At 36.8% G+C, this 23,995-nt stretch overlaps 1 protein-coding gene across 1 annotated transcript; it reads left to right on the forward strand.

Moving 5' to 3' along the window:
• The first annotated feature begins 3,142 nt into the window (after positions 1 to 3,142).
• LOC125837788 (PHD finger protein ALFIN-LIKE 4-like) lies at positions 3,143 to 23,860 on the forward strand. Its single transcript, XM_049516862.1, has 5 exons — positions 3,143 to 3,276; positions 3,520 to 3,552; positions 5,337 to 5,565; positions 5,949 to 6,084; positions 23,285 to 23,860. Exons 1-5 carry the CDS (start codon positions 3,180 to 3,182, stop codon positions 23,525 to 23,527), a joined length of 738 nt encoding a protein of 245 aa, XP_049372819.1. The 5' UTR covers positions 3,143 to 3,179; the 3' UTR covers positions 23,528 to 23,860.
• The last annotated feature ends 135 nt before the right edge of the window (positions 23,861 to 23,995 follow it).

Below are 23,995 nucleotides of genomic sequence, written 5' to 3' on the forward strand. Positions count from 1 at the left end.
AAAACAACAAAAAATCTTAACTTCTTCTTTTTCTGCACAATTAAATATTTGTGTACTTTGCTCATGTTGAGCGGTTCACTGACACCATTGTTTTTGTATCAATACACTAGTGAATAGAATCGTTCCATCCTGAGATGATCTATTCCTTTATACCTCGGGTACTAGAGAGAGATAATTTTCTTAAGGGGCCGGACAATGTGCATTCAGTGAGCTCGATTTTTTCCTTTCTATTATATTTTACTATTACAGATCCTGATATGTATTTACAGTCATTAATTTATACTTATGATATTAATTGTTGTTTTTGAGTACATGTTTTAAACTTCTTTTTTTATGTTTCTGCAAAGTTATTGTTATAAGTATTTGTTAGTATGAATTAAATAGTGCACGTTAATTGAGTATTCACATAAGTTTTCTCTACTGAAATTGTTGAAGGTACAATAAAAAAATTCCTTAAAGATCTATACTACCATCTCTTGAAGAAAAAAAATCAAATTTGGTATGTCATTGTAAGGACATAAAGACCTTAAAAACTTTATCGCACCTTGATGTGCAAAGTGAACCAGGAAAAGTAAAACAAAAAATTAATAAACTTTTGACATGAGTTCAAGGATGTGCCAAATGACCTATAGAGGAATATGACTAGACTTCAGTCTCTTTTAATTCCAAAGACATAGAAACCTACAAAATTAATTAATTGATCATATTCAATATGAAGTATGGACAGATTCTCAAGTTTACTGCAAGTTGTAAATAATTTTCCTGAAGTAATAAATGTGTTTCTTTACCATGTGATAAACGCTCAACTACACCTCATCCAATACTAGGTGTAGGCGATCGTAATCTAGTATAAAACCCAACGAAGAGTTGGGGTCGAACCCATAGGGAGCGGTACAAGTTCGAATTCAGTTACGAAGTTACAAAGTGGTCTGATTGGTCAGAGGAGCAAAAATTATCGAAAACATTTAGATAAGTCGAAGGAGTGATACGAATGTCAGATGGGTGGTTTGATTTGTCAGTTAACAACTATAACATTTACGAAAATAGGGAAATCAATAAGTAGAGAGGAATTCTCGGAGATGTGATCAATTATTGACTAATTTCGATATATGAATAATTGGAGTTTACTAATAGATGTTGAATCTCAGTGGGTAGGCTAGACTATAGATGCAATAGCTTTCTCTTGAACAATCAAGCGAGTTCTCTCGAACCTCGACAAATTTAACACTATAAACAACCCAAAACCTCAATTTATGTACTCTCTCTCGCTAGATAGGTAGAATTGAGAAAGAATTCGCTCTCTCGAGCTGAACCCACAACAACCCAATAACTACAATCATCAATTGAAAACCTTAGTTCTAAACTTCTTTCTCGAGCAAGCCCAAAACACTGAGTTAGAATTGCATTTGCAACTACAATTCATAGATTAATACATAGCTATCAGTTAAAACCACTTCAATTAAGCATTTAAATCAGTAAATAACAATACCTATAAGCTAATTAAAACTAATAATCACATGATCACACCCCAAGAATTGGAGTTTTAGCGCCACACATCCTAAATAGAAAGAAACAATTACCAATTATGTTAGCCATGAACTGGGTAATGTTTCCCAAACCTATACAATGCTTCAAATCAACTTAATTCAAAAACCCAATTGAAAATTCCTCAAAACCAAGTCTTAAAAGCTCTAAGTTCTACAATGAAAAACTCAGGGAAAAACTGGACTTAAGACTGGATATGACTCCTCATTTCAACTCCTTTTCAAATTTCAATTTATGGTTTCCCAAATTTTGACCTTCAGGACCATTAGGTGAAGAAAGTCAAGCATTGTCGATCAAGTCGGCGACACGCCCATTGCTCCATTTCATCGCCGGCTTGCCTTGGCTTTTTATCCTCATGATTCTGTGACTTTAGGCGATCTGGATTGAGGTCAACTATCCGTTCGACGGTGCGCCGACTGTCAATTTCCATCACCAAGTAGGTTCTTCCCCAAGGTTGGCATGTTGGAACTTTTGGCGAGCTAAAGAGCCACTCGGCGGCTCGCCGATTGGTCTTGGCGATCACCAGGATTGCCTTTCTTCAACTTCTTTAGTTTTTTTGCTCCTTTTTGTCCGGTAATGTCCATGCCTTGCTCTTTAGCCTTCATTGTTGCAAATCATCACTTTATCATCAGTTTAAAGCATAAATTAGGCATTGATGACAATAAAAATATGAAAACAAAGCCCTAAATAAGTCGAAATCTCAAACTCATCAGTATGTTGATTTTTTTAAAAAACACCCAAACAAATTGAATAGTTTTGTATGATATTTTTCCCTTGCAAGTATATATAATAAGTTGAATTGTTGTCCAATATGATATATTCTCACTTTATTTTTTCATTTTAATAATTACTTATGATACATTGAAATGAGGAACTTTAAAATGGCATATGTAAAGCAAAAGGTAAAGTTAGAATTTCTACACGTTAGAATTAGAATATTTGTTCACTTTTCTCGATCTTTTAAAATTTATTTATTCCTTCACCAACAATTATTTGCTTATTAAAAAATTTAATATCTTAGGTTGATGTTCATTTGATTCCTCAAAATATTAAATAGTAACACTTCTGGGAAGCAAAAGAATAAATTATAAAATCAAATTAAAGATGATTGATTGAATGATAGATGATAAGATGTTATAATTATCATTTTCTTTTACATTATTAATGTTCGTTACTACGTAATTTTGTATGTAAGATAACATAGTGTTTAAGTTGTAATGAATGACAAGTTTTTAAGTATTATTTTATAAATTCTGTGATATTGAATTCCTGTGTGAGACGCGGGTAATTTTACTAGCAATAAAATATATGTATATAATTTGTCGGTTCAGTTTGATTATTTCTTCAATTTTTTCGAACAAAATCCAACCCAAACAAAATACTATAGGTTTTAAAAAATCTAGAACCAAATCCAAATAACATTGATCATCTAATCGGTTTGATTCAATTTTTCGATTTGAATTGATTTTTATCCAAATCGTAACCATCGAAATTGTGTTGAAGTGCATTACATTTACTACGGTATCCCTGTCATTCTAATTAATACTTTTTTATATTCTTTTCGTACCCAAAAAGTCGTTGAAATCACTGAAGTTGAAGGGGAAAAGCAGTCGCTGTGTGCACGGAAATCGGCCATGGAAGGAGGTGCACAGTATAATCCTCGCACTGTGGAGGAAGTTTTGAAGGATTTGAAAGGCCGTCGTGCCGGTTTGATCAAAGCCCTTACCACTGGTATACTTTCACTTTTTTTTCTTTCTCTCTGTCGCGCACACACCCGCATTCCCTTATCTACCAACTGCATGTTTATCCTACTAATTTTTTTTTGACACACAAAATTCTTCCTTTTCTGTGTTTAGAGAGTTCAATTTGTTCTTTCGCTTTAGAGTTTTTCATTTTAATTTTTTGAGTTTTGTTAGTGTTGTATTATTGTACGCTGTAATACTTTAGAGGTTTAATTTGGCCATTTTCTTGCAGATGTGGAGGAATTTTATCAGCAGTGTGACCCTGGTGAGTTAGGGATCTTTACGTTCTAGCCGGTTTAAAATATAATTTGCATTTCCTGATTATTTATTTGGTACTGTTTTTGCTCAGAAACGGGTCCAATATTTTAGTTGATGCGTGGGGCTCCTTTGTGATGATGGGTGCCGGCTTATAATTACTAAATATATTCTCTTTGAAAATAAGAAATTAATTTGCTAATTTTGTGCTTCTAAATCTCACTGCATTATTGTTGTTTTAACCTCCTCTTTTTTCGTTTTGCTGACTTTTTTATGTAGTTGCTCTTATGTTTTCATGAGTTCTGAATTGAAGTGTGATGATATGGAATTATGTGCTGTTCATTTAATAGATGGGTTCTATATGTAGACACATTGTTCTGATTAGTTATTTGAAGGGGAGCTTTGGAGCAATGGTAAAGTTGTTTCCGTGTTACCAATAGGTCACGGGTTCGAGCCGTGGAACTAGCCACTAATGCTTGCATTAGGGTAGGTTGTCTACATCACACCCTACGGGATACGAGTCTTACCCGGACCCTGCTAATGCGGAATGCTTTGTGCACCGGATTTCTCTTTTCTTTCTGCAATGATTTCGCTCAATTAAACCTTTTTATTGATGTCCCCAAGGGAAAAGCCTGATACCCATTTAGGTTTTTGATCTTTCCTGCTCTGTCAGTAACTATTTGAAAAAAAAAACTTTTTTTCTTTGAGTGGAAGGATGCTATTTGCATCCAGAAATCTGGAAGAGGGGATGGGGAAGGAGGACAAATGAAATTATGGCCCTTTTTTTAAGTGGCTATATAGGTCATAGCTCATTTGTTCAAGCTGGTCATCTTAACTATATTTCCAAACACATCTTTTTGAAGGATGATAATTTATTATTCAGGTCATTATTGTAGAAGAACCATCTGTTCACATTTTAATTCAACTCCTTAAATGTCTTTTGAAACTTTGAAAGGGATGTTCAAGAGCCTGGACAACACCCCCAACCCCTCTCATTTGTTTTCTTAGAATGGTGACCTCCTCTAACCTTAGGTTGAGTGTAATGTGAATCAGTTGGCAATTACTAGTATGATGAGGGAAAAAAGTAACAAAGATTAACAGTGGAAGGTATATTTGAACACGTAAGTTTAGCAAAAAAAAAATTTCCTGCAAAACTTGCCTGTCCACTAGACTTGATACTTATACATTGCTTGAGCTTGCCTGAAGATGTGTCAATTGTTTCCTTGCTGCCATCACTCAGTTGTTGTCACAAACTTGACTCCAGCTTCCAATGTTTGGGTGTTTTAAGTTGCAATATCTTGGAAGGCTAATTGTTCAACTTTCTTATATTGGGCTAGTTTATGGCTTGAAATGTTGATTGGTCCATGAATTTAGGGCGTAAAATCTGTCTAATATCTTTGGCTTGACTGCTAGGTTTTGTGCTCTATTTATCATCTTAATGAGGTAAGCAACATCAAACTGTTTGTCCTATATTCCCCATGACAGTTTATGATTTTGGAAAATCTTATAGTTTTATGAATTCGATGAAAAGAATGCAATGTTGTTTCTCAGACAGAGCCTGGAATATCTTTTAGCCTAATAAGACTTCTGATCCTGGAATGTCTACCTTAGACAATTAAAACAGATGTTCAAATACTTTTGTCTTTTTTAAAAAGATTTTTATGGTTAATTTAACATTTTATTTTATTGCTTAACTTTCTGAAAAATAGATTAGGTTATCTGAAACTTTTTGATGACATCTCAATCTTGAAATTTATTTTTGCTCTCTCTTTCTCTCTTATTAAAACCTTGCAGAAAAGGAAAATCTTTGCCTCTATGGATTTCCAAGCGAGCAATGGGAAGTCAATTTGCCAGCTGAGGAGGTGCCTCCTGAGCTTCCAGAGCCAGCACTAGGTATAAACTTTGCCAGAGATGGGATGCAGGAAAAGGACTGGTTGGCCCTAGTTGCTGTTCACAGTGATGCATGGTTGCTCTCTGTTGCCTTTTATTTTGGTGCCAGATTTGGTTTTGACAAAGCTGATAGGTACCATACACTTTGTTTTTTCTTGACAGATTTCACAGAAACAGTTGCATTGCCTTTTGCATTCCTTTTCTGTGTGTATTCAATCTTCCTTTGATGAATCCCTTATAAAAAAAAAATAAAAAAAAAATTCCTTTGATGAATTTGTTATTGCAGTTCATCTTTTATATTTATTTATTGTGGACATATAGCCTACCAGGAGCTGGTTATTCTGTTAAGTAGCTAAGCAGTGTAACTCTGTAAAGCCCTTGTATGTGAATGGTCACAGGACTCAGGAGATGCATGTGCACATGTTCTGTTCATGACAGAAAAACAGTTATTTACTTATTTAACTAAATTGAAAAGCTTCTTGTTTTACCTAAACATTTTTGGTCTCTGTGATTCAGGAAACGCCTGTTCAATATGATAAATGAGCTGCCAACTATTTATGAAATTGTCACTGGAGCTGCTAAGAAGCAAGTAAAAGATAGATCATCAGTCTCTAATCATAGCAGCAACAAATCCAAGTCAAACTCTAAATTGGTATGACACTATCACTCTGAAACCCTCTACCCAAATAAAAATTGCTGCTTCTTTGATAACCATTACTTTGCAGTATTCACTTAAAAGATAGCAAGGCAAGTGGTAGTTTCTCATGAAATCCTTGGACTCTCGGACCATAGGGCACTAAATATTAACCTTGAAATTTAAGATTGTAGTATAAAAATAGATATCCCCAAAAAGAAAAAAGAAAGGGGATTGTGGCCTGAAAGTATTGGTCCAGATATCAGCTATGGGAGTTGGGATTTGACCCACAGATATCAGATCCATCTTTTACTTGCTATTGTTTGTTTATCTGTTTGTGAATTATTTACTTCAGCCTGAGGTGTAATTGGGGACTTGTATGCCTGACTTGTATTGTGTATGATGGCTCAGATGCGTTGTAATTAGTCTGAAGAGAACAATTATAGTGACTAGCACAATTTGTTGTATTAGATAGATAATATGGATGACTCAAGCATTTGTGCATTTTTCTCCTATAGTTGATATTGGTGAAATGGGGCCGAATCGAGTGTGTTAGAATAGGAATAGGTTTATACAATTCCATTAGAATAGGAATAGATTTATACATTCCTATTAGAATAGAAATAGGTATATACAATTCTATTAGAAAAGGAATAGTAATAGAAATAGAAATAGGAATACTAAATAGTATCCTACTTGGTAAAGGATTGTATTCTAGGGTCTATAAATAGGGTCTCAATGTAATAATGTACACAACAACAATTCAATAATATTCTTTTCCTATATTTCTCACATGGTATCAGAGCCTCTACGAACTTGGTAGAGAATTAAAGAGCTTCCACTGCCGGCGGGTGGCACCCATAGATGCTGCCCGTCTGGCCAATGATTATGTTAGCAAAAGTTGGGTCACCGTGTATCTATCTGGTGACTATTTTCTCACATCTAATTTGTGTAACACCGTGCCATCATTCCGGTGACTATTTTCTTATATCTAATTTGTGTAGCACCGTGCTATCATTTCGGTGACTACTTTTTCATATTTAATTTTTGTAGCACCGTGCCATCATTCTGGTGTCTACTTTTTTGTGTAGCACTGTGTCATCATTCCAGTGACTACTTTTTCATATATAATTTGTGTAGCACCGTGACATCCTTCCGGTGACTACCTTTTTTTGCATATCTTATTTGTGTAGCACCGTGCATCTTTTCGGACTACTTTTCATATTTAATTTGTGTAGTACCGTGGATTTTTTCGAACTATTTTCTCATATCTGAGTTGCATAGCATCATGTGTCTTTTCAGTGACTCCTCAGATTTGATTTGCATAGTTCCATTTGTCTTTCCGGTGACTCCTCAAATCTGATTTGCGTAGGGTTGTGCCATCATTCCAACCCTACCCGTATAAATTTTACTTTTTCAGCTGGGTCGTGCCATCATTCCGACCCTACCCATATTATTTCTCTTTTTCAATGGGGTCGTTCCATCAATTCGAACTATTCTATATAATTTCTATTTTCTAGTTGGGTTATGACATCATTTCGACCCTACCCATATAATTTTATTTCTTAGATTGTGACCACTTTTAGCCATCAAATCTAATACTCCGACATATGAGCATGTTTTGGCTGGTGACTTGTTTAATATCGACTCGTCTATTGATTCCAACATGATCCATATACTTTATACTAGATTTTGAACACTTGCAACGACCATTGCATTGTGAAGAAGTATATATGGAGCAACCACCTAATTTTGTTGCTCAGGGGGAGTTTAGTAGTCTTGTATGTTGATTACGTAAGTCACTCTATGGTCTGAAACAGTCTTTGCAAGCTTGGTTTGGGAAGTTCCAACACTGTAATTTTATCACTCTGTATTTTATCGGCATTATGCATCAAATTCAGTATTTCATGAGAAGACCAAGCACATTGAGATTGATAGTCAATTTTGTGAAGTCGAGTGATCAACTTGCAGATATCTCACCAAGCCCCTCATCGGTCCTCGTGTTAATTACATTTGTAACAAGCTAGGTACATGAATTGTATGCACTAGCTTGAGGGGGAGTGTTAGAATATGAATAGGTTTATACAATCCCATTAGAATAGGAATAGATTTATACATTCCTATTAGAATAGAAATAGGTATATACAATTCTATTAGAAAAGGAATAGTAATAGAAATAGAAATAAGAATACTAAATAGTATCCTACTTGGTAAAGAATTGTATTCTAGGGTCTATAAATAGGGTCTCAATGTAATAATGTACACAACAACAATTCAATAATATTCTTTTCCTATATTTCTCACAGAGTGGAACTGATATAGAGGATATAATATATGGCTCACCCCAACTAGTTTGAGAGTAAGGGTTAGATGACTGGCAGAACCACTTGGTAAAATATGGTGCACTTAACCCATGCTCGACTAGAGCTGTAGAATATGTATACATATTTTGGTTAGAAATGGCTACATGTTATAAGATGCACCGATGTATACAACAAATAACATTTGTGATCTTTCCTTTAGATGATATTGTTTTCTATTTTATCTTTTCCCTTATTACATATTATTCTCTTTTGTTTCTTTTCTATTATTCACTGGGTATGTTGTTGTTTCTTTTTCTTTTCTCTTTCTTTCTGTTTTCCAATATGCTATTCCTTTTTCCTCTTTTCATCCTTTCTTTTCTCACAAGTTCATTTATCATCTTTCCTATGTCATTAATCATTGATATATAAACGACTTTTACGTAATTTGATAATTTTAGAAGTTCAAATATTTGACATATAAAAGTACTTTTTCTCGAAAAACAAAAACAAAATTTTCTGTCTTTTCTCTTTCGTCCAACTCCATTCCGATAGCGTTCAAATATTAATTAGTTTGTTATCTCTGAACTTGCAAGTATGATATCCAATTCCCAGATTCGTTCCTCTCCTATCTCTAGTATAGGTGCACCCTTCTTCTTGAAAGCCTAGATCCGCTTTTGTTAGTTGATAGGTGAATTCAGGAAAAAGAACTAAATTTGTAAATTTTGTATTTCAATAAATTGATCCTAATGGGACAAAATCTAGAAAAAATCTATTGGAATAAAAGATATCAGCAAAAAAGTACCTCAATGGTCACACAAATTAATCACCAAGTTGGAACAAAAATCAAGTGAATATCACGAGGGCGTACCACTTAAATTCGTAGAAAGCCAAATTTGTAGTGATTTGTAGTAGTCAACAAGCATAATAATGATCATAAGGATCCTGATGAAGTGATTATTAATTAGGTCTCTGCCTGTTATCATATGTTGCATGGATATGAGTGCATATATTAGATGTGGGTGTGAATCTAGAATTTGAATTTTGTCCTAACCTTTATCTTAGATTTTGGAGGGTATGAATAGGAGTACAAGTACATTGTTGAGGTACGACTAATAAATTGTTTTTTTTTTTTTGATAAACAGTGATTTTGTGTTATATCTAGAAAAGTACTTGGGTAGTACTGAAACCATATTTACAAAATGGACTCTAGAATGCTTCTATCTCTGTCTATAATGAATCAAGTACATCAATAATAGACATAGAGCCATTAGAGTATAACTGGTTACACCAAAAACAGAGCAGTAAGATAAAGTTAAGCTTGATCCTCTGCACTTCATTTTCTACACCTTCATAGCATCTGGTGTTCCTCTCCTTCCACACTGTCCACCAGATGAATTCTGGGTTGAGTTTCCACCTACACCTAGTTTTAGCTATTGCTCCTACTTCATCCTAGCTTCTCAGAACTTCAGAAACCTTGATTGGCATGACCCATGTTAGGCTTTTAAGGTTAAAATAATGCTCCATAACCTGCCTGTGAACTTGCAAAAAGAAATAAGTGGATGACTGTCTCGACAATCTCCTTACACAAAAAACACCTTGAACACATGTGAATTCCCCTCTTCATTAGATTATCCAGTGTAAGCACAACTCCCCTTGCTAATAGCCATATTAAACAGGAGACTTTATATGGAATTTTGACTTTCCATAGCCAGTTGAGAATCTGATAGTTGGACTGATTCAATTGATGATAAGCAACATTGACCTTGTATACCCCTTCAATATTACCTTGCCACCATAGAGTATCCTCTCCTGTTTGGAGACCTGAGAACTAGTTCAAAGTGTTGAGAAAATCAGTAACTCTGTTGATTTCCCAGTCATTCATCTGTCTTCTAAAACTGATATTCCATCCTGGCCGACCACATCTCTGCCACTGTTTTGAGAGGATAATTAGTTAGGTTGTACATATCTGGAAAGACCACTTTCAAAATGCCAACTTCATGCCATTTATCATCCCAGTAGCTAGTCTTATTATTCCCATTAGACACTTTTATCTTGGAGTGTGCTTGCGTTTCACTCCACAATGCTCGGATAGATTTCCATAGGCTTACCCCATAAGGAGTGGTGACCTTCTTGGTCATCCAGTTATCCTCCTGGTCATATTTAGATTTGATAACTCTTCCCCGCAACTGATTTTGATCTGTGGAGTACTTCCATAACCATTTCATCTTGAGGACTTTACTGTGAACTTTCAGATTCTTAATCCCCATACCTCCAGTCTTTTTGCCACTCATAACTGCTCTCCACTTGACCGAATGGTACTTCTTTCTTTTTGAGTTACCATCCCATGAAATCTTTCCTGATGCTATCCAACCTACTGATGTCACATGCAGGAATAGGTAACAAGGACGACATGTATGTTGGAAGGGCATTAAGAGTAGAGTTTATGAGAGTAAGTCTGCCCCCAAAACAAATATTGCGAATTCCATCTGGCCAATTTCTTCACTTCTTTCTAAAACATTGTTCCATATATTTGTTGAATTTGAGTTGGCCCCAGGGGCATTCCCAGGTACACAGTAGGAGGATCCCCCACCTCTCCTCCCAATATAGCAGCAAGTGTATCCATACTAGTCACTTCATTTATAGGATATACCATACATTTCCTCCAATTGATATGTAGTCCTGAGAGACCTTCAAAGAGGACCAGAATAACTCTAAGATGTCTTAACTGGTCTGCATCACAAAAGATTAGAGTGTCATCAGCATATTGCAAGTGGGACACCTCAAGGCTCTCAAGATTTGACCTAGCTACTTCAAATTACCTTAACCATCCATTTGTCTTGGCTGTTTAAATCCTGCTATTAAGTCCTTCATAGCAATCAAAAACAAGAAGGGGGACAAAGGATCTCCTTGCCTAAGACCTCTTTGAGCTTTGAAAAAACCTGTTGGTGCACCATTTATAAGGACAGAGAAACAGACTATGGATATGCAAAACTTTATCCACTAAAGCCATTTGTGTCCAAAACCTCTCTTTTCCAAAAGGTAAGACACGTAAATTGGAGTTTGTTTTTTTTTTTTTTTTTTTTCTCAAAAAAAAAACTCCAATTTACGTGTCTTCACTATAGGATCACTAATATTTTATGGAGCATTTTTCATCAATTCGAAGGGCCCACTTTGGGTGATGCCAAGAAATATTGTCCAGGCCCTGAAGATATGGAGTAACTTTGCCTACATTTCTGGTCATAAGGAAAGATGGAAGATCATTCCCACCTGTATCTGGTGGTCTGTGTGAAGAGAGGAACCTCAGATTAACAAAAGTAACAACATCCAGAAGATGAAGATGAATTGCTTGGTTTTATTTCATTTTTGGTGTAAACAGGAGTATATGGAAGATCTAGAATCAGTAATGAATGCTTTAGGCACCTTGTAATTTTTGCTATATAGGATCGAAGATCTTCCTGATACTCTCCTTATTTGTAATTAGTAAACCTGTAACAAGTTGTGGCAGGTTTGATTTTTTGGAATATAATACAAGAGTGTTACCTTCTAAAAAAAATATATGCTTTTTCTATGTCCAATTTGCAAAGAATACTAGGTTTCTTCTCTTTTTGCCTGGAGTCCACTACTTCATTAGCCACAAGCACAACATCCGTGATTTGTCTATCCTTGAAAAATGTCATCTGTTGTTCATCTACTAGTTTCGAAATCACTTCTATCAACCTTTCTGTGAGTAGTTTGGAGAGCAATTCATATACGTTGCCAATTAAGCTGATGGGCCTAAAATCTCTGAGTTCTCTGGCTTCTTTCTTCTTGGGAATGAGAGCAATGAAAGAAGCATCAAAACTTTTTTCGAAGAAACTATGCTCGTGAAAATTGTAGAATGCCTCAATAAGGCTTAAGTTATACAAGGCCCCTTTAAGTTGTCCGCATAATTTTATTTTATTTTCCCACATCGGTGATTAATGAGATGAGTGAACTCCTTATATGGCTTGGGCAATCCTCCTCCCTTTGAGCTAGCTTTTGGGGTGTGAGTTAGGCCTAAGACCTAATTTAACATGGTATCAGAGCCAGATTCAATGATGGAGTTAGGTTCAGTGGTTCGATAATCGATGATTGAACCAGGTTAGAAAGATGGGTGTTCATCTTGGCGGGCGTAGTTCTAGCTGCAACCTTTTTTGACAATAATGAAGATTTTTGTTGGAGAAATTGTTTCAGAGAAGTTCTCTGTGTTGATACATAGATTTGATGGAGGAGATTATGGAGAGGAGAAGCAAGTTGTTGAAGATTATGTGAAGAAGGTGGACAAATTTATTTTGTCTGAAATTCAAGCCAAGGGGGAGATTTGTTGGGTTTTATTTTCCTTGAATTTCTTACTATAAATAGGTTTTCCTTTTAGGAAAAGGTTTTGGATTGGCTAGTCCTTTTCTTGTAGGAAAAGGTTTAGGACTCTATAAATAGAGGTTTGTTCCTTCTAACTTAATCAGCAATCACAATGTAGTCTTAAGGGCTTTGAGAGTTTTGGTTATGGAGGAGAATTTTGTGTACCTCCTTGTATTCCGAGTGAATTAGTTGAGGTTGTTTCTCTCTATATTTTGTACTCTCATATTTATAGTGGATAACTCATCTCCTTTGTGGATGTAGGTCGATTGACCGAACCACATTAAATCTGTCTCTTTTGGTATATTTCTCGTTTGTCTTCTTACTCGTGGTCTTTCGAGGTTTGCTTTGCTAGCTTCCGCATTACACCTGCTTATTTCGGTCCTAACAAGTGGTTTCAGAGCAGGGCCCGTCTCACCCGATGTTGGGACCCCCAAAATCAAAATTGTCCACGCACCAGATGCTAAGCACTGGGCGTGAGATGGGGTGTTAAAGAATGACAAAAGTCCCACATCGGTGGTTAATGAGATGGGTGGACTCCTTATAAGGCTTGGGCAATCCTCCTCCCTTTGAGCTAGCTTTTGGGGTGTGAGTTAGGCCTAAGACCTAATTTAACATAATTCATTTAGACACTTTATCTCGGGATTGTTCCAATTGAACACCTTCATTAGTTAAAAAAATATACCTATTGAACATTTTGTGACAATCAACTAAAAATAGAGAGTGTGTGTCATACACTCGCGAATGATGTGGCATAGTAACAAATAAAAAAAAGACGTGGCATTTCATACATAATAACAAGTAAAAAATAAATTAGAAAGAAAAATAATAGAAAAACTATGTTTTTAATAAAAAGAAAAATAAAGAAAAATAAAAAACCTTCCTTCCCTCATTCTTCTTTGCCAGAGCACCCCACCCACCCCACGTCTTGCCTTCCGCTTTACTTCTTTACTGGAACACACAGAGACGCCGCGACTAAAACCACCAATAATCATCTTCATTCCACCTTTTTTCTTTCAACATATTTTTTCCACCCATACACCTGCCGCTCTTGTTTATTCCAATATCCATCAACATTGTAGTTGTCATTTCTCTCAATCTCACTTTCTTTTTCAATCATCAATTAAGATTTTGATTTTTTTCCTTCTTCTATGTTGTGAGTTTTTTAGGATTTTAATTTTTTAACAATTTGAAAGAGAATAATTCTAGATTCGTCTAGTCTTGCCAGAAAAAATGGAGTTTTACCGGAATTATTTTTGACGCATTTGATTTTAGTTTTTTGATAATATTGGTAATGGTGGAATAAGGCTAGAAAAAAAATTAAGGAGTGTATGGGAAGGGGGTGTGGCAAAGAAATTTGGCCAGTAAATTTTTTAGATAATATGACATTGAAAAGTTTAATTGGGGATGACACTACTGCCAATAATTTAACTAGCAAATTGAGTTTTTCATTTTAACAGAAAATGAAAAAAAAAGAAGAAAAAAGTAGAACCAAAATGAAGTGCAAGAGATTTTTGAAATGGAGTGAAGGAGATGACTGGTAAAGGGGTGTGGGGTGGGGTTGTTCCTTTTTCTTGATTAAGAGCTTTTTTTTTTTTTATAATTTATGCCAGGTGTGAAATAAAAGATTGTGTTATGCCATGTGCTAGGGATAAAGCACCAGTCCCCGACAGTTACACCATGGCATTTTTCATAGCTTGTTGGGATGTGGTCAATAAAGAAGTAGTTGGAGCAGTAAAAAACTTCCATGCTCAGAGTTCTTTTCAAAAAAGTTTCAGTGCGACCTTCATAGCACTGATACCAAAAAAGATTGGGGCAAAGGGGTTGAAGGACTTCAGACCCATAAGCCTAATAGGAAGCATTTACAAGATCCTATCAAAAATTCTGACTAAAGGCTCAAGAAAGTAGTCTCCAAGCTGGTGGATGCTCAGCAAATTGGCCTTTATAAAAGGCAGGCAGATTATGGATGCAATTTTGATTGCAAATGAGTGTGTGGATGTTAGAAAGATCAGCAAGGTCCCAGGGATCCTTTGTAAGTTAGATATTGAAAAAGCTTACAATCACCTTCACTTGGGATTCCTCTGGAAGACTTTGGAGAATATGGGTTTTGGTGAAAAATGGATGAAATTCTGCATCACGACTATGAAATTTTCCGTTATGATATATGGATCTCCTTCTGGATTCTTCTCATCTCAGAGAGGATTAAGACAAGGGGACCCCCTATCCCCTTTTCTCTTTATTCTGGCAATGGAAGGACTAAATGACATGCTCAGAACAACCCAAATAAAAGGATGGATAAGAGGTTTCTATGCCAACATGAATGATAGACAGGGCCTGACCATATCACACTTACAATATGCTGATGACACCCTGATTTTTTGTGATGCAGAGAGCTGCCAACTAAAGTACTTAAGAATCATCTTGATATTGTTCGAAGCCATCTCAGGGTTACACATCAACTGGGGGAAAAGTTTCATTTACCCCGTTAATAAGGTGCCCAACATAAATGCGTTAGTAAATATCTTGGGGGGGGGGGGGGGAGATAGGAGAACTTCCCACAGTGTACCTTTGCATGCCCTTGGGGGATAAGAGCAAGTCAAAAGGCATATGGAACAATGTTCTGGAGAAGCTAGTGAATCAGAAAAGCAAATATTTGTCTCTAGGTGGAAGAGTTACTCTCATCAATAGTGTGTTGGATGCCATGCCTACATACATGATGTCAGTTTTCCCAATGCCTGCAAATGTGATTGACAGAATGGATGCTATCAGGAGAAATTTTTCGTGGCAAGGGAACTATGATCCTAATGAGCACAAATATCATCTTTTAAAGTGGGATGAAGTCATTCAAAGCAAAAAAGTAGGGGCTCTGGGGATAAGGAACCTAAAGCTGCAGAATCAAAGCCTTCTGATGAAATGGCTATGGAGATTTGCATCACAGGAACAAGCGCTGCGGAAGGAGACAATCAAGGCTAGGTTTGGAATGGAAAACAAATGGACTACCTACATGCCCACACAACCTTATGGGACTAGAGTATGGAGGTGGAGGTCTATCAGAAGTCAGTGGATCAAGTTTGCAAACAATTGTAAAATCAAGGTGGGAAATGGGGAAAAACACTTCTTTGGGAAGATGTGTGGGTTGGACATGAAACTTTGAAGAACAAGTATCCTGACTTGTTCAACCTGAGCCTTCAAAAGGTATCCACAATTAGAGAAATGAGAGACAATCAAGGGTGGGATCTCAGGTTTAGGAGACGCTTGAACGACTGGGAAATTAACAAAGTGGCTGAACTACTCATTACTCTGGAGCAATACAAAGATTTAACTCCCAATGAGGACAATCTATTTTGGCTACCAGGCAAGCAAGACAGATTTTCAGTTGGTTCAGCTTACGAGAGATCACAGAGATCAGTCTCTCAGAGGCTGGCCCTGGAAGATGATCTGGAAAGTCAAGGTACCCTTCAAGGTTGCATGTTTCACTTGGCTACTAGCCAAACAGGCCACACTCACCCAAGACAACCTTATGAAAAGAGGTCGTCAAATTTGCTCTAGGTGCTCCTTTTGTGAATGTGAGATTGAGAGAATAAATCATCTCTTTCTACATTGTAGAGAGACTGAAGTTATGGCAGATTTTCATTAATTTAGGAGGCATACGCTGGACTATGCCAAGGAGCATCAAAGAGGCTCTAGCTTGTTGGAATAGAGATGGGAATCAATCGGGACACAGGGAGAGATGGAAGGTTGTCCCAGCCTGCATTTGGTGGACTATATGGATGGAAAGGAACCAGAGATGTTTTCGAAAACAAAAATTGCTCTCTGCAGAAACTAAAGATGAACTGTCTAGTCCTTTTCTTTTTTTTTTGGTGTAAACACGAATATCCTCAAGAAGAAGAGGATATTCCTAGTATTTTAGATTATTTATGAAGCCTTAGTAGGGCCACCTCTCCCTCAGTAATTTTGTTACAAGTATTACTGGAATACTTTTCTGAGTATTCCTTTTGTTCACAATACAAGTTACCTTCTTAAAAAAAAGGTGAATAAAAGTTGCAAATTAATCTTAAAAAAAATTAAAATATGAAATAGGAACCTATTCACGCGCTCAACAACAGTGAGGTACACTTATTTGCCATTTAAGCACTTTGTGTTTAATAGATATATGTTTTGAACAATTTAAGTGTTTAATAGGTACAAGTCCTAGTTAAGGTGTCTAAGTGAATTATGCGGACAACTTTAAGGGACTTTCTATGACTTAAGCCGCCTCCAAAATGTCATGCTTCATTAATTCCCAACAACTGCTAAAGAAGCCCATTGTGTACACATCAAATTGTATTATATATATATATATATATATGTATTGAAAGTCACCCATGTTTATTGACCAAATTCGGTGTGTATCTAACATTCACAAGTCACACCCAAATCATGTCGGAACGACGTGAGTGGATAAATGGTTTTGGATGATTCGTGTAACATAGTGTTATCCAATGTGGTTAGGGAAATCTACACAAGCCTTTTAAGCTGATAAAACATTGATTTTTCTTTCTATTTGAAGCATGGAGGCTTATTTGATCTGCTATGTAGTACCAAATGTGCTGAGGCAGTGTTATTTATTGAAGGCCATCGTTTTGTTGCTTATAGCAATCTTAAACAAGGGGTTATGCTTAGGGTAAAGCCATGCATTTCATTAAAGTGTGTGCGTCAAACAATGGTGAGACGATCCCAACAAGAAGCAGTTGGTGCTTTGAATCTCAACATTGAAGAGTTGGAGTAATGTTGACATTATTGTGTATTTGGGTACTAGCATTACTTATTCCAATTGTAATTTGATCATTACAAAGACAACAACATACCCAATGTAATCCCACAAGTGGGATCTGGGGAAGGTTGGATCTTACCCCTACCTTTGTGAAGTAGAGAGGTTGTTTTTGATAGACCCTCGTCTCAATAGAAGAATTATCGAAAAATAATTGCAAGAACAATATGAAAACAAAAAAGCAATACCAAAGCAGTTAGAAAAAATAGTTGTAGCAAAAGAGGCAAAATAGGCGCAAACAATGAACCAACTGTGACAATAAAATGAAATAAAAGACATTACTCACATACTAAATAGTAATTCTACTAATAAAGAAAAAAGTAGTAGAGAAAACTAAGCCTCGACTCTCCCCCTTAAAGGTGCTACGATAGAGACTAACCTTCAATTGTTGTCCTCGACCTCCAAACTTTCCTATCTAGGATTATGTCCTTAGACAGTTGGAGTTGAGCCATGTCTTGTCCAATCACCTCTCCCCAGTTCTTTTTTGGCGTACCTTTCCTACACCCATTATGACCAACTTCTCACACCTCCTAGTTGGTGCATTTGCGACTTCTCTACACATGCCCGAACCATCTCAGCCTAGCTTCCATCATCTTGTCCTCCACGGAGGCCACTTGGCCCCAAATATCTTCATTCCTAGTCATATCCCTCCTAGTATGCCACACATCCATTTATGGATCCTAATCTCCGTTACCTTCCATCTTTTGAACACGAGCATTCTTGACTAGTAGCTCTCTGCCCCTTACACCAATGTAGGTCTAACCACCGCCTTGTAGAACTTACTTTTATGCCTTGGTGTCACATTCTTATCACACAAAACTCTAGAAGCGAGCCTCTATTTTGCCTATCCGACTCCAATATGGTACACTACATCCTCGTCAGTCTCTCATGTACCTTGTATTATAGACCCAAGATACTTTAAATTCCCTCTCCTAAGAAAGCTTGTGTATCAATCTTCTTCTCCACTTTCGCCCCTTGTGCTATGTCACTAAACTTGCACTCCAAGTGCTCCGTCTTAGTCCTGCTTTATCTAAAACCTTTAGGGGTCGTTTGGTAGGAAGTATTAGGAGAAATAGTCCATGCATTATGTATGGTATAATTTAGTACTATGTTTGGTAGGAATTTTGGACCTATGTATAACTAATTCATGGATTAGTTATACACCCTAGATGGTATTATGTGATGTATAACTAATACCTTACATTTGGTGGTATTAGTAATACATAAGATTTAATACCATTGAATTAACCATGTAAAGACAAAAATACCCCTCAAATCCTTTTAATCACTTTATTTATTTTCTTGATTTTATGTTTTATATTTGTATTAGTAAATTTATTTAAATAAATTAGCTTACAAATTTTATTATTTAGAGAAAGTTGTTTGTTGCTAAATAAATCTAATACAAATTAGTACAATATTTGAAATATAAGTTGTTTAACATTTACTAAGTGGAAAGGCAAATATATCACCATATGACATTTGTAATCTTAATTGAATGTATTATTTGTTGATATATATATATATATGTGGTTTTCTAATTATTTGTATTTTGAGTAATTTATAAAATTGCATACATATTAAAACTACAACTTGCAATTTTTATGTGTAAACGTAGATGGTTTATTTGATTTTACTTTTGTTTACTGTTTTCTCAGTTTTAAAAGTAGATGGTCTATTTTTTTTTTTAAATTGAAAATTGACGTTTTGTGAGTCAATTTATTAAGATGACAATTATTTACCCTCAAATAATTTAAGTGAGAAAATAGCAAATTTGACAACAAAATTGCTCTTCTCCTAGCTAATTATAAGGTCATAAAAAATAATAATATTGTCCGACAATTATCTACCTTGACCTAATTACATGAAATAGAAAATCTCATAATAACTCTAGGGTATTATTGGAAAGAAGTTTTTTGTAGAGTTTTAATCCAAACACAAGATGAGGTGAGAAGCAATGCATCAAAGACTTGATAAAAAATAAACTTTGCATTACTTATCCCTACACTACCAATCCCTGCACTACTAATCCCTGCATTATTAATCTTTGTACCAAACAACCCCTTAGACTCTAGGGTCTGTCTCCAAACTTCTAGCTTCTCATAAACTCTAGGATTCTTGTCTGGCTCAATCGCTTTTCCTTTCTCCATCTTATGAATTGCCCCCTCAACCTCCACATACTTTATGGTCCTACAATACCTAAAATTCCCTCATAGAGTGCTCTTAACTCTCCCAGCACAAGCACAATAACCCTGTCCCTCTTTTCTTTCAATAGCTTATAAAAATATGTATGTCATCTCTATCTAATGAGTGCATCTTTACCAAAACTTAGTCATTCTCGTGTTTGATAAAGTTCACTTCCAGATCATGAGCTCTCCTCTCTCTTGTCTTGACGAGCCTATACAACTTCATGTCACCACCCCTGTCTGTACCTTCAATCTCTTTACACAAGTGTTCAAATGCTGGCATTTTAGCCACTGTAAGCGCTAACTGTGCTTCCTTCTTAGCCATCTTATATCTCTCCCTATTCTTCCTATTGTCCTCCTCGTCTATGCTTTCCACGACACCTTATACGCATCCTTCTTGTCCTCTTCTTTCTCTTGGACCTCTCCATTTTACCACCATTCCCCTCTAAGACCACCTAACTTACCCCTCGAGACCCCTCCCTAATGCAGCTGATTGTCCTAGTCCACATACTATTTGCAACCCGGCTACTCTCCCAAGCCGTCATTGCCATCAACTTCTTCCCCAACTCTCGGACATTGGGAATAGTCAAGCCTTCCCATTTAAACCTTGGTTGGCCATAAACAATCCTCTTCAACCTTGAGCTTATGCTGAGTAGTTAGGTTCTCACTCCGAATAACCTTGCACTCCTTGCATAAACCTTTATCACTCCTCCTAAGGAGTAGATTATCTATATGAGTCTTAGTCACCCCATTATAGTAGGTCACCAAGTGCTCCGCTCTTTTCTGGAAACTCAAATTTGCAATGACCATGTCAAAAGCTTTCGTGAAATCCAAAACGCAACTCCCCCCGCGTTCCCTTCTCCGAAGCTGAAACTGCCATGAACATCTTCGTATCCTCTTGAAGTGCTCCCTATGTGTCCATTGAAATAACCTCCCACAAAAATCTCCTCGGTGTGCGGGTTACCTCTCACCACCTCATCCATCTCCTCTTAGAAGCGCTTCTTAACATCCTCGTTCAAACCCACTTCACTATGTTAAAAGTCGCCCCACCCACAACTAGCTTAAAAGTCATTATTTCTATCGTGAACTTTCTTAACCTCAACCATGCTCCTGAGATCCATATCTACTGAAATGCTTACACTATTCCTATCCTTTGAAACCTCTTGCGTACCACAACTTAAAACCGTCTACATCCCTCGACTTGGGTCTCACCCATCTAGTTTCCTGAACACAAGCTATGTTGATTTTCGTGTTCCTGAGAATCTTCACTAACTCTATCGACTTCCCCCTTAAAGTACCTATGTTTCAGGACCCAACTCTCAACCTAGGAGCTCCCTTGGTACCCTTTCCACCTCACACCCCCAACCCCAACCCCAACCCCAACCAAGGACAGGTCTACCCGAAGCCACTAACATCGGTTATACATGAGGACAAGAATTGAAACTAGAATGCAAGAATCAAATGCTATCTAGTACTAAATTAAAGTGCTACAGAAGAACACTAGAGAACCTTATGGTGTGGGTGCATGGAGATCAATTAGAAGCTTGTGGCCACAAATGGAGACAAATTTATATATCAAGGTCAGAAGTGGCACTAAAACAAAATTTTGGAAGGATGTTTGGATAGACCAATCCCCTCTTAGGGATCTCTTTCCAGATCTTTTTCAAATCTGTGGAAATCCTGATGCTAATGTTGGCGAATGCTGGACTGAACAGGGTTGGGATCTAGTTTTTAGAAGACTTCTCAATGATTGGGAGGTGGAAAGGGTGGCTGAGATATTAGGGATGGCTAGGTGGAGTGAACATAAATGCAAATGCCACAGACAGGATGTTGTGGAAGCACAACAAAGATGGCCTTTCCTCAGTCAACAGTGCTTACAGGAGGTCTCCAGATGATGGCAGGTAGACCAAAACACCTCTGGAACTATTTTTGGAAGGGGGATATTCCTACAAAAGTGAAATGCTTCACTTGGCTAGTGATAAAGGGTGCTTGTCTAACACAGGAAGTACTTCAGAAGAAGGGTAGACAGCTGGTCCCTAGGTGTTTTTTATGCAATTTGACAAGTGAAACTAACAGCCACCTTTTCTTGCATTGTAATTATACTGCTCAAATCTGGAATTTGGTCCTTAGTATTTCAAATCTGAATTGGACAATGCCAGAACGTACATCAAACGTGTTGAAGAGCTGGGTAAGGAGAGGAGGCACCAAGAGTCAGAAGAGATGGTGGAGGTTAATACCATCATGTATATGGTGGTCAGTTTGGAAGGAAAGAAATAGTAGATGCTTCAAAAATAGATCCAATTCCGTACACAAGGTCAAATGGAATTGTATAGTATCTCTACTTTTTTGGTGTAAACAGTTGTGTATAGTAGATACAGATCAGATTGTAGATTTGTTAGGAAGTTTGTAATTGACCCTCTTTGGTGGTGGCCAGCATGCCCTTAATGCTGAAGAATACAACCTTACCAGTTTCAAAAATAAAATAAAATACTAAATCAAAGTAATATACTGCAATGTAGGTAAGCACACAGTAAAACAGAGTTGTTCCAGGAGAACAAGAACTTTAAAGAAGCAAAGAACTGAAACTAAGGGCAAGAATCAACAATACAGCAGGAAATGAAATCAAATAATATAACAAAATAAAGCAACTAAGGTGGTTCACAAACACGTAGCTATTCAATAAATGAGGCAGTAAGCAATGACAATTGTGTTAAATGTAAATATAGTTGAGAGTCGAGACAGAACCTGTTTTGCACTTGAAGGACACAGGAAACCTGGTTTTGGTAATCGCCAGAGTTTGCTGCTGGTGTTATCTGAAGGTTGTCGGTGATCTGTACCGGCAGATCTGTTCCTTTATGGCTAAATCTGGACGCCGGTGGAGGAGGATGGTTGGAACCCTAAACCGGCTGGTACTCGCTGGTGGTAAGATGGACAGAGGAAGATGACAAGGGGTTCTTGTGGGAGTAAGTTAGGCTTAGGCTTCTATGTTGCTGTGTAAGTTGCGACTTGTGGGAGTGAGTTGGGCTTCTGGTTTTGGTGATGTAGTAGGCAATAAGTACGATGAAGAGGGTGCACCGTGTTTAGAGGCAAGACGGAAGTTTTCAATATTTAAGCTATATTTTAATACTGACATATAGTTCAGTTGTTTTGAATGTTGTGTTTTCACAATTATACTTCGTGGTATTCTTTTTTAATTAAAATATGATTTTCATTTTACTGAATTTGGTCTTCATTAATTTTCGGGTCAAAGTGCCTTGTAAATTGAAGTTGTATTTATTTCGAGTTTGCTTTTTATTCTGTAAGTTTTACTATTTCCTTAGCTTTGGTCCTCATGTTGTGTTCCCATCACTTTATCTATGTTTTCTTCACCCCATGCACCAGGTTTTGTTCATTTTATTTGATACTAGACTCTGTCTCCTGCCATACATTTGCCTGATTATTATAGATAAACCTTTAAAGGCAGTTTCATGGCTTGAGTACAGTTCGTTATGCATGCATTGAACTTACACCTAGGTGTATTGACATAGTTTCGCATTGAAATCCAGGGTAAATATGCAAAGGTTGAAGTAAAAGATGAGGAAGATGGATTAGATGAAGAGGAGGAAGAGCATGGTGATACCCTCTGTGGGGCATGTGGTGAGAATTATGCTTCAGATGAATTCTGGATTTGTTGCGACTTATGCGAGAGGTGGTTCCATGGGAAGTGTGTGAAGATCACACCTGCGAAGGCTGAGCATATAAAGCAGTACAAATGTCCATCATGCAGCAACAAGAGGCCACGCCCTTGACATCCTGTTGAATTTTCTGAGTTCCACCGTTATATTTGTCTCCTGTAGGACTCAGCACAATGCCATATTACGTACATTAACATGTGGCATGTTCATCCAAATCTGGTCGTTGCTCTTTGTTTTTTTGGATAATCTGCTAGGTAAAATTGCTACGGTACTCCTCCATTTGACTCTAAATTGGAGGACATAGGGATCTTCTTGTAGGAAAGAATCTTGCCGTGATTAATGCTAACTTGTGTAAAATTTAGCTGTTGAACCATTTGGACCCTGATGTTTGATTTTGAAAATTGTGTTAATCTTGCTGGTATGAATCGATTTTGAATGTTTCTATGAGTTTTTGTGGTTGCAGCTTGTGATCTAGTTGACTAGGCATAGAATAGGTAACGTAAAATAAAGATGGAAGTAATAATGAATTATAGGAGGAGAATGAGTTTGAGCGTGAGATGCGAAAGGTGCTAGTGTTGGTTC

Source organism: Solanum verrucosum, unplaced genomic scaffold (assembly GCF_900185275.1).
Source record: "Solanum verrucosum unplaced genomic scaffold, falcon-dt-bn FXZP01000197.1, whole genome shotgun sequence".
NCBI classification, from domain to species: domain Eukaryota; kingdom Viridiplantae; phylum Streptophyta; class Magnoliopsida; order Solanales; family Solanaceae; genus Solanum; species Solanum verrucosum.